The sequence below is a fragment of the Bombus pascuorum genome, chromosome 17, assembly GCF_905332965.1.
Source record: "Bombus pascuorum chromosome 17, iyBomPasc1.1, whole genome shotgun sequence".
NCBI lineage: Eukaryota > Metazoa > Arthropoda > Insecta > Hymenoptera > Apidae > Bombus > Bombus pascuorum.
In genome coordinates this window covers 1,676,647-1,689,048 of record NC_083504.1, presented here as the reverse complement: position 1 = coordinate 1,689,048, position 12,402 = coordinate 1,676,647, and the positions used below count along the sequence as shown (strand labels likewise).

The following is a 12,402-nucleotide window of genomic DNA, read 5'->3' as shown; positions in this document are numbered from 1 at the left end:
TATGTGTATAAAGTTTCGTCGATCGACAATTGATCCGTTCATCGATATACACTGAGCCAACTGGCCGTTAGACTGTGTTTATCTCGTTTTTGCCGGACCATTGCTTTCTGCTTCCAGGATAATCGTCTCGTGCCTTTTTTCTGAGACCATCGAGCGAGGATCGTATTTCGTTTCTTTTTTCACGGGTGAACGAACGATTTGCGGTCGATGAAATATTTTGCAGTCGTTCTTTCTGTTTGGCTACTGCTCTTTGTTTTCTCTGTTTTTTTTTTTTTTTTTTTTTTTTTTTTTTTTTTTTTTTTTTTTTTTGTTAAATGTACTCGTTGAGGCAATTTAGTTGCAGTTTTGTATCAAACTGGAATAATTGAGTAGGAAAACTTGGATCGGATACCTTTTAGTTTGTTCGGTTTTCGGGGCAAGGCAAACAGCGTTTGACAAATTAATTTGCCGATCGGCTCGGTATCGGACACCTGACGTGTGCTCGCCTTGCTCGCGGAGAAGCCACGACGCGTCGAAGCCCTAAAAATAAAATAATCGGAAGCATTTTGTGTGGCGCGGTAACGCGCAGGTCGAACCGCGCTAAATTTAACTACGCCTCGCGTATCTACCTAAATACATTGGTACAAGCCACGGCCTGTTGTTGGCTGGGTTCCGAGCATCGCGACACCGCGCCACCACCGCTCACCCTCACCGAGCTTTTCCGAGAAAGTTCGTCTTTTGCGAGAACCTGGATCCTTTAATCGGAATAATCGCAGAAAATACATTTCCGTGTTTTCATTTTATCGCTTGACATTATATTTACAACGAGGTTTTTGTCACGTAGAACCATCAAATTTGTAGAACGTAGATTAACTCTTAACGATCGACGACAACTGCTGAACCGCAAATGAGTGCCAGTTGGGTTCTAAAGATTTATGTAAATCACGAATTCCACGGATGAATCATAAACAAAAGATTAGATGAGCGAAATACTTAAATAAAATAATAAATTAATAATACTTAAATAAATACGAAAAAGATTAGATGAGAGAAACTCATCTTCGTTTAACAAATAAAAGAATTTTCATTTGTTTCGAGAGAAACTTCGGTATAAAATTGATAAACTATGGATATTTATGGGATATTTCAATGGAACAATCTGCAGAATGCACGTAACGTGGAAAAATATATAAAACATCTGAAGAAAAGTACAGGTTATAATATCTAATGGACGAAACGAATTTAGTTTAATTTTTTTGATTATTCGCATAAACATTCACAGCTTCGCGAAAAACACTACGTGAAAAATAATTGAAAAAGTACAGCAGGGTTAACAATCGATTTTTCGCCACCTATGTCACCTAAAATCAACTAAAAGCTGAGGCAAACTATTCGATTGCCCTCTGTGTTTATTATTCTTTTCAGTTGGTTCATCGTTCCAGTCTCGTTTCTCCTGCAAAATTTTGCAGCGTGGAAACGATCAACGCGTTTTCCGAGAAAGTCGACCGCGTGAATTACGATTCCAGTCATGATAACAATGACGTCATCTGTCTGATTCAATGTTAAAATTAGTCAAGGGCGGGTTCACGGTTCATGATTTTGATAGCGTTTTTCTTGCAAATATTACGATCTCACTTTAGGGTTAGGTTAGAAAGGGTTAATTGAACAATTTTTTGAATTTTCTACCAGTTGAATTGTTTTAATAGTGGCAATATATGTAATTGAACCGAGAACAAAAAGACACGTGGCACCGATCAGCATGCCAAAAAAGCGACGTCGTGTCGAAGCCATATCTCCAAAATTCTATTATTAAAGGAGACTTTCGTACGCCATCGAGAGTTTGCCATGGGTCGAACATTGTTTTGCGAAACACGTTTCTATATTTTGAGACCAGACCGTTAAATGCTTGTAAATGTGTGACAAAATTAGTATTTGTTTTGTATAGATAATATAAAAGAGAACGATGATACTTGAACGGTTAGTTGGAAAGATGGCGCAAGCAATCGGAGTTTATGAAATGGTACAATTCTTCAATAAAACGTTATAATTTTGAATTACATTCAAACATTATGTCGAAAGAAATTTGCCTTATTTTGCGAATTTTAGAAATCGTAAATCTTCCTTGATAAACGACTAGATAGATATTTTGTTATTAATTATCGAGCTTTCGTAACTGCTAAAAAGGAATTGTTATAAAAAGTTCAATCACCTTGTTGAAAGAAAATGAACAATATAGTGGATCGAGTACACTGACAACGGTACCAGCAAAAATAGAGAACTATCAATATCGAGCAGATAGTTGGTCGATCGCTGCTTGAAACTGTACTGTAAAAATAACGACTCTTTAAATAGCAGATCATCATAAGCTACACGCAATTTCGTCAGTGAAATGACTGTTGGCCATTTTTCGTGCCACGAACGTTTCGCGCGTCGTCCAAACTAACCATTAATAGCTCCTATTATCTAAAGATTATCTCACGTCCAGTTATACTGATTTTCGAGTAGAATGTCTTGTGGTAAAATAAACGTAGATGTAACGTTAGATTCATATAAATATACATGTATTAGGTTGTCCGAAAAGTTTCTTTTGTTTTGTAGGGAAATAATAGACGCACAATGTTTTTTGTTTTATATTAATTTATTGAATTATGCACGAACGTAATAATAGGAATATAATACCTAATTCAATAAAATAATATAAAACAGAAATTCTTAAGTTTCCGAAAAGTTTCTTTCGTTTTGTACGGAAATAATAGACGCACAATATTTTTTGTTTTACATTAGTTTATTGAATTATGCAGGAACGTAATAATAGGAATATAATACCTAATTTAATAAAATAATATAAATCAGAAATTCTTGTTCATCCATTATCACCTTGCGAAACGAAAGAAACCTGATATATATCGACTATGATTCTCTGCGGCAAAAAATGTAACGTATTAGAGTGAAATAGTGCATTTAGACGTGGATAGTTCAAACCAGGGCCGGCATGACTTTGAGGGGCCTGGTCCAAAAATTTTGCGGGTCCTGAATACACATTGAAATCCTACATTTAAATTTTACAACGAGGAATTATTTATTTACAAATGTTGTTATATATTACATATTTTATTAAGCAGTTTTTTAAACAAATCCAAATAATATTTTTTCGTATGCAAAATTCGCTTTCAAGGGGCAAAAAGTTCAATGAGAGTAGAAAATCCGTAATCATGTATGACTTTTGCAAAAAACTATTGATGTAGTTTAATTTCTCTAAAAAGTACATTTCTCTGAAAGCGCCTGGATTTTTTTTATCTCAAGTAGTTTCCAGGATATGACGACTTTACGGAGTTACATTGAACTTTCATGATTTTTCTCACTCCTTTAAAGTGAATCATCGCTACTACAAAAATGTCTTTTATCTGTTAATGGTATCGTCATTCTGTAAAAAGTTAATCAAAATCGGTGGTTTTTAATTGAGTAATTTTCGTAGGCGGGGCCCCTCTAAACCTGCCTTGCGCCGGCCCTGGTTCAAACCTCTTATAAATTGATTATAAAACATTAGAGTATTCTGAAAATTATAAGCTTATTTATCGATTTGCATCGATACCATTTTATTTCTATTTCAAGTTACATTTATCAATTTTAACGAAAGATAAATTGGTATAGTACCATGATAATACACTCAAAACAGGCCATATCCCCCCAGAAGAGTTCTTATACCTAGATGAAAAAAATATACCCATAATTTACCACATAAAAAGAAAAATAGGAATTAAAACAATACTTTACGAAAAAAATTTTAATGGACAGACCATAAATACTAGGTGGAGATACAAAGACAAAAAAGACAAACAGAAAAAACATAAAAAAGTATTGGTGGATGTTGAAATCATAAAAAAAAAGAAAAAAAAAAAGAGAGAGAACCGCAAAATGTCAGTTGAGTCTCTCGCCTTGTAAAATAGGAGTAAATATTGTAAATAAATCTAAATGACGTCCCCCTACCAACCCCACTCCTCCTTCCCCCACCCTTCCCTCAGTCTCTTAGCCCCACAGGAACTAAAAGTAGGTTACCGATCTGTCCTATTTTGCGACCTAGTTTTCAGGACGGAAGAAGAAAGAAAACATAATATCTTATAAAAGCACCGCTTTTGAGTGGCTTAAATTAAATTACAAATTGTTATTTGTTAAAAACGTAAACCCAACACAAAATGTGGTATACCGTCGCGTAACAGTACTTTTGCTAAAACAATTTTCAAACAGAAATTCATTGTTTATTGTGAATACACATATGTAATTTATATTTTTCTTGGGCAATAAACATTACACATATATAATATTATAATATAATATATAATATATATAAAATACTATAATATAATATGCTATAGCTCGTTGCTTAGCTTTATGGCTACTTAGGCCATTCTATTTTATTCTTTTTGACTTATATATAACCTTATATATATATATAAATACATATAAATTATGTTTATTACATAATAACATTATATATGTATATACCACAATATGGCCACAAAGTGTTCCAAGTAACATTTAACAAGATTTTAGAGAAAATATTAAAATACAATAATTTTTAGGACATTTGTGTGATTTATAACAGGCGATAAGCCAGCAGATACATTAAAGAGAGTGGTCGCAAACTAATTAAACGAAGCAACCTTCCTACGCGTGATCACTTCCTTAAAAGGATTAGGCAATGAAACATAGTCGAGTCATCGAAAGATAAGTTGCGGTCGCGACGATACATATTTAGGTTACCGTTTCTCATTCGTTCCTTGATAATTCCAAAAGCAATTCAGTTGAACCGATGGCAAACACGCGGCAGCAGCGGCTACCGTGTCCCCAAGGAAATAAATCCTCTTGCTCTCGAGTACTTTGCACACGTGAAAATAGAAAGGTGCTCGATTCGAGTATTTCAGAACTTCTTGCTTTACCAGGTCACCTAGTGTTTTCGCTAAATCAGTTAAACGGCAATTGTCTTGCTCGATAAAATATATTCTTCAAGACATTTATTCTTAAACAATAAGAAATCGCGTCTTAAAATAAGAATTCTGCTAAACTTTACATAATAAAAATATCGATAAAGACTTACGTCATTAAACATAGTCGTGATGACTCGAAGTCTCGTTTATTGGAAAAAGTCTTTTTAAAATAGTTTCTTAAAATAAGAACCCGAAATTTGAAATTGGATTGGGAAGTATATAAATGGAAATAAATAAAATGGTAATTTTGTAAAAGTTGAAAAGAAGAATAAAATTATATGTTGTTATTTGTTTATTTAAAGATAGGATCGCAATAGCTATTAGTTTATTCTTCGGATAAATCTATCGCACTGTTCTGAGCTGAACAACCTTTGCTGCACTTTCTTACATCGACTGACTAAATAGTAAAACAAAAACCTATCGATTATATCTAGAACTATCTTCTAGTTACTATTTATTGTAACTAGCGCATCTGCAGATAGATGGCGAGCGCGATCTCGCGTTGTCATTTTCAATATTATACATTGAACAAGACTAACGACAATTTTTTCAAGGAAAAATACAAACTTCTTTTCTTTCGTTGTATTCTTTTCTTATTTTCTAAATATTGAAATGGTAAAATGAAATAAAAATAAATAAAAGTATACTTTTAAAAAAGTTAAAAGGAATCAAATAAAACACATATAGTAAAATGAATAGAATTAATGAAATTGATAATTCTATCAAAAATTTGATGAAAGTCACTTTCCAACCAGACGATGATTCAAGTAAAAAATTTCCAAGCTTCCATCGGCGACCACAACGCTCTTTCATTCAGTGTTACTTTGAACTGCGCCCTCGAAACGGTAATTGGAACGCGACCACCGACGCAATCCTAAAGCTATCGAAACAAGTCGTTTTGACAGCAGCTCTCGGTGTTCGCGAATGTCATGTAGTGCACGTAGGTGAACGAAAATACCGATACCGCGCGATATGACTCAACGTTTCGAGTAACTGCGTTCCACAGATAACGCAGGAATGTATCCAACTAACATTAAAGACAAATTCTCCATATACGTATCTCTACACATATTATCGCGATAATCGTCGCTGATGATCATTTGCTTAATAGTTTCCCAAGAATTCAACCTTTTGATATCTTCCATGGCATATCAGAATATAAATATTTTTAGTGAGTTTTGACGTAGACAAATTGAATCGATCACCTAAATGAAATTTTACCATCGAAATATTTCGAAAGAAATATTTTATTCCCAGAAAGGGAAAAATTCAAATGTTTAACATCGTGAACGATTTTGTAACTAATTATTAGTAGAAAGTTTGATAAGCGTATTAGAATTAAAAAAAATTTTGTTAAAGTTTGAAATAAGAATTAATTAATTAACTTGAATATAAACAGTGCAATTTTCCTACGTAGTATAAGAAAAAATATGTGTATGCCTATGGATGATTGAAATTATTCAACGTGAACATTTTTTGCTTCAATACACTCTTTAACCTTCTCATTCCTAACATTGACTTTAATTGCGATCCGCGAATTAATTTGTGAGTGTCAATGTCAAATGAAATCGTCTTTGAAAACAACTTCTAAATATGTAGCACTGTCGTCTTAATTGCGTGTATAAACATATCTCTAGTACTCATCTAAATTAAGTCATTACACGTACAATCAACGTATATACATATATCTAATCATTGCTTTATCAATACGCATGTCATACCTATTTATTTCTATATATTATCACAATTCTATCGTTCAGACATGTAACGTTAGTGATTTTACAATAAACTGAACAGCCATTTTCTATAAGCCTTGACTAGAACAAAATTGCCTTCGATGTCTTGATATGGTGGTCAGGTTTGGCCTGTCATTACTGTACATGACGAATCGATGAATAGATGTTTCTGTCAGCTTTAGAAATTTCATGAAATTTCAGTATTATTGGGTTGGAAACTAAGGGATTATGTATTTTGTTATTAGACACTAGCGCCAATCACTTAGTTGCCAACCCAATATTATTATCGGTTTTCAGCACCTCATATACCTAACACAATGATTTTGTTTCAAAGAATAAAATTATGTTTACGTAGATGGATATCGAGTGATTCTTGGACAAATCGACATATTTTTTGAAATAACTAGGAAATTTGTAGAATTTATAATCGTTAAGAAATAATTTAATATCGTACGTTAATTTAAGAGTAAAATAGGAAGAAGTATTGCGATTTTAAAATATCTATATTATCCATAACATTTTTTATCTCGTTAATCCTTTGCAATTACACAGGAATATTTTATTAAAGAATTTACATAAAATACGTATATAGAATTTGTTTCATAAAATAAATTGTTTATATGAGATAAAATATTATCAAGCTGCAAAGGGTTAATACTTCGACGACTGTATCCTCCTAAGTGATCAAATGTTTCTCGTTTCAGGAATTCAGAAGGCCTAGTGACAGGTACGTGTATCCACGTTCAAGCAAAATAATTCGCGAGCTTGGTTGCTCGTAAAACGTAGCAACGAAGATATGCGACGTATGCAAATAATAACTGCTGTCTCATGATAACCAGCAAACGGAAAGTACGAGCTATGCAGTTAGTTAGATTCGTCGTTTCAACGTTTACAAACATTTCTGACAGTCCGTCGATAAAACAATATTACAGAAAATCAGTTAAAAAACATATATATATATATATATATATATATATATATATATATATATATATATAGAATTTTTTCCAAATATTGTCAATATTTTCGATTTTTTAAATATCTAAAAAAGTATTTCCTCCGAAAAAAATTCTTATGCAACACAGAAACAGCGTTTACTTTGGCATCACGCAAGTTACACGAGATTTCCGTATCTCTAGAAACAGGAGAAACAGCCGGCAGCTTCCCTCCGTGTGTACACAAAACGTCTCTAAATACACACATTCCAAATGAACCTACAATATTTTGGAGATTCACAGCGAACCCACTTGCACAGGAGGGCCGACTACGAATCGAAAGTTCAACAAAAGATCGACTTTACCGTTTACTGACGATCATCGTATTACGATTTTACGATTCACACATTGGTCACGGCGAAACTTAATCCCATATAAGGTTACATTCCAAACATCCCGCTGTAAACAGACTTTCGTTCGTTCACACTTGCAGATTTAATTGTAAAATATAGAAAAATAATTTCTCGCGAATGGTAACTGTTTTCTTAAGTAACATTAATTTTTCTTAACTTCTATGGTATAAACAATTTTATCAATACTGTGTATCTTCCGTTTTAATACCACTGTAAACTGTAAACTCGTCGAATTCCTGAGAGATGAGTTCAAAGATGAGGTTACAACGATAATAAATCTCTCCAATATCTAACATGTCGACTGCTACGCAAATTTTATATATTTTGCCGCTGGAGTCGCCACAGATTGAAATACGCTACACTACAACATTTTATTCTTGTGAAATATTACATTACATTTGTGCACTTTTTATACTGACTTTGGAAAGAAAGAAGAGAAGAAGGAAGGTATCTCAATTCGACAGTATATCTTTCCCTGTTATCTATGTTATTATGTTATGTATCTATGTTATCTAAGTCATTCGCATCGTTGAAAATTTGTTAATTCATGAAATTCATCTTACTTCGATCGTCCCATTAGGTTGGCAACTAAGTGATTGCAGATTTTGTTATTACCACCTAATGATAAAATCCGCAATCACATAGTCGCCAGCCCAATAAAAAATGTCATAACCTGTGTCATTGATGACCACCGTCGCGGTCAACCTGTCAACTTCCATGATGGTAAACAATAACCATGTTTTATATCACTATAAACTATAAACGTTAGCTGGTAAATCTGTCTAATTTCGTTTTTTAACTTCTATCATATAAACAATTTTGTCAATACTTTTACGAATTACCTTTAATACCGCTATAAACTGTAAACTGTTGGAATTCTTGGGAGAAGAAGCAGAGGTTATGACGGTGGTAAATCTGACGAGCAGAGTCGGCCACGGGGTTTCCGGTGAGGCATATAGAGAACGTGTGAAAGTGCAGCGAAAACGATGCGCACACGTCCTGCATAGCTGGCCACTCGTTAGCATTCCACTAAATCGCTAATCGTTGCAGGACTTTGTCCCGTGCCTCCTCCACCGCCACCACCACCTCCAGTGCCTGGTCAGGTGCCGGCCATGAGGATCAACACCATCGAGGTAAGTGGAGGATCGTATTCAGTCGGCGTTTATCGCTCGTTGCGAGCGATTCTCGTGGATTTTAGTGGCATGACGTAGGAAGCTTTAACTGAACCAAACGAAAGGAAGGACAAAAAGCAAAATATTATGTGCGTTGATTAGACCAATTGTTCAACTTCAAGTGTAATATTTTATTTGTGAATCGTTCGTAATATTGTTTGAAAAAGAATTCTTCTTAGTGTCAGAGTGTTTCTCCTTCTGCTTGTGTTTCAGTTTATTCAGTTGGGTAACTAAGAATGGTGAGTGTTCAAATGAAAGGATTTCTTGGGTCAAGTTGAAGCGTACAGCTTGAAGCAAACGAGGGCATATACATATATATATATATATATATATATATATATATATGAGAATTTATGGAAAGAATGTGAGGTCGCGATGAAAGCGTAGATTTAAGATAAAAGATGTTTCATGAGGAATTATAGTTGGTCCAAAATTAAAGAGATCTCAAGGCTGTTGTATCTTCTCTTTGTTCCATGTGTATTCTCTTTCACTGTTTGTTCTCCACATGTAGAGTTCTTTGTTCCAGTATATTTAAAAATAATTTAAGCACATAACAAAATGAAAAGACGAAGAAGAATAGTCTTGTATGAAGTATAACATCTTCAACTCTGCAATTGTCAAATTTGATACATTAAAAATCAACTTAATATACTATTTTGACTGTATTCTTATTTTTGAAGGTGAAAAATTTGAAAAATTTACCACTTGCCAGAACGCGAGGCTTCTATTTTAATGTCACTTAATGAGATTGTGTAATTAACATTTAAAGATCATAAAGATGCTAAGGGAGACGTTGAATCGTAGGCACCGGTGACAAGGAGGCCGCAGATGGCTAACAACGATGTTTACGAACCACCAGCGGCCATTCAGAACGCAATGCTGACCAAGGATAAGAAACCATTCACGTATACCCCGGGAATGGGTGGAAAATTGGACCTTTCTCAAATTCGAAGCCCACGAATGGCACGCAGAGTGGCAAAAAATGCGAACGACGAGGGAATCGAGGGTCCGCCAAAATCGGCGCTTGAACCGAAGCCGACACCGGCACAAAACACCGGGGCTAATCTGTTTGTTCAGCCTCAAGTGGCGATCCCCGTCTTTCCGACCAATGTTCCGGTTCAACCGTCTGTCAATAGAACTCCATCTACACCACCTACCAATAAGATTCAACCTACTAGTAAGTATACTTGATGATAAAAATGTAAGAGTGTAGTTGAGAAAACGATGAAGAAAAAGTAGAACTTTTAGAAAACAAGTTAAATATTTTCAGATATAATAATAATTACAATAATAGTCGCTAAATACTTGACCTTGAACAGAATACTGATGATGTTGTCTTTACTCAGTCATGTAGATTGGATGAAAGCAATTTATTAAAAAAAAATCTCTCCAAATCCACTTATGTCCACCTGGTAAACATTTCTTAATAGATTTTTTAGAAATTGTGCATACGAATTGCGAAGTCTAAATTTCTCCAGAATTTTAAATTTATTTGCAAGAAGTCAAATCTTCTTCTATTATGTTTCTGGATCGCTACAGAACTGTCTAATAATTAAAGCTCGCAGATACGGTGGCCCAGGAAAGTATTCGAACGCTTACGTATGCAAACTTGAATGGTCGATATAATGTACATTAAAGTAATTTGCTTAGACAAACAAATGTTAGTAGGAAGATGGAAGTTTTGAGGTTATGTCAGTAGAATTTGAAAAGAATTCAACAACGTAGGTAGGCCGATACATTTATTAGAAATACGCATTGTAAGTGACTGAAAAAGTACTTGAACGCTACATATATTATTAAATTGTTTAAAATTAATATTTTGTTGGACCACCTTCAGCAGCAATAATGTGTCTCAATCGACGTTCCATACTGTAAACTAATAATTTTGTAAAACTACACTGAACGGAATTCCATACTTCTATAATTTTATCTTTCAATATTTGCTTTGAGATTATCTGAAATTTATTTAATCTTTTTCCGATTTCAGCCCATAAATTTTCAATAGGAGTAATTAGCATGTATGGTGTGTTACATACAATCCACTCTTTCACAATTCTAACAGTATGCTTAGGATAATTATCTTGTTGGAAGTGGAAATCTTCCAACAATCCTAATTTACGGGCACTCTCTTTAAGATTATTTTTTAAAATATTTAAATACTTATATTTATCAAGTATTCCATCCATAAATATCAAATTTCCGGTGCCACTGGCAGCCATGCACCCTCCACTATGACCGATCTACCTCCGTGTTTCACTGTTTCATGTAAATGTCGAATTTCCATTTTCGTATTTGGTTTTCTCCACACATAATTTAGACCTTCTGAGCCAAAAATGTTAAACTGACTCGTCCGAAAAGACGACTTTGTCCCAAAAAGAATTATCTTTATTAATATAGGTTTTTGCAAAAGTCAGTCTTTTTTTATGATTTACCTCATTCGTATATGGCTCTGTCATGAAAATCATTATTTCGTAAGATTAGTCGACATAATTCCGGGTGAACTTCTTTATGAAACATATCAGCTACCATACTTGCGAGTCGAGGAGCGGATGAAGTAGGATTTTTTTTAATTCGCGAATGATAACTTCCTCCTCTCTTCCAATCAATTTCTTTGGTCGACCTGATCGACCTTTGTTTACAAGCGTTCTCTCGTTCTTTCACTTTTTATGATATAATGTATCGTGGACTTGCTTCTGTTCACAATTCCGGCAATCTCGTTATATGATTTGCCGTCCTCATGTAATCGGATATTATTTCTCTTTCACACTTTTTTGTTTCACACTTTCTGGTATTCATTTTAAATGCTATTGTGCACACTTTTGCGTTACTGTTACTGAAACGATATCCTAAAATCAAGTGAACGTACGAATATTTTCATTTAGCAATGATGTTTACATTCGCTGCAAAGGAAGATGAAAAACTATCAACAATGTTACAGCGTTCGAATACTTTTCTGAGACACTCATCAGGAATGTTTCTAATAAAAGTATCATAACTCCTGTTTATATTATTGAATCGTTTTCAAATTTTACTGATGTAACCTTGATACTTTCCCGTCACTGTAGATACCAAATTGCTTTAACAAATTAGTTTAGTACACTTCATTTTATTAATTGAAATTTGTAAGTGTAAGCGTTCGAATACTTTCGTCAGGCACTGTATGCCTCGCTATACTGATTGTC

The 12,402-nt window shown here is 34.0% G+C and overlaps 1 protein-coding gene and 1 long non-coding RNA gene across 5 annotated transcripts in view; one reads left to right on the top strand and one right to left on the bottom strand.

Annotated features, from left to right (window-relative positions):
• LOC132915450 (putative mediator of RNA polymerase II transcription subunit 26) overlaps positions 1 to 12,402 on the top strand; it is a 28,452-nt gene that overhangs the window by 4,809 nt on the left and 11,241 nt on the right. Inside the window, exons 2-4 of one of the 4 annotated variants that reach the window (XM_060975251.1) lie at positions 7,405 to 7,427; positions 9,099 to 9,181; positions 10,025 to 10,397. In XM_060975251.1, coding sequence (XP_060831234.1) covers positions 7,405 to 7,427; positions 9,099 to 9,181; positions 10,025 to 10,397 — 479 coding nt within the window. The other 3 variants (XM_060975254.1, XM_060975253.1, XM_060975255.1) reach the window with 3 other exon arrangements.
• LOC132915541 (uncharacterized) lies at positions 254 to 771 on the bottom strand. Its single transcript, XR_009659895.1, has 2 exons — positions 609 to 771; positions 254 to 519 (listed from the first exon to the last, which is right to left on the bottom strand). It is a non-coding gene; the product is annotated as an uncharacterized LOC132915541 (long non-coding RNA).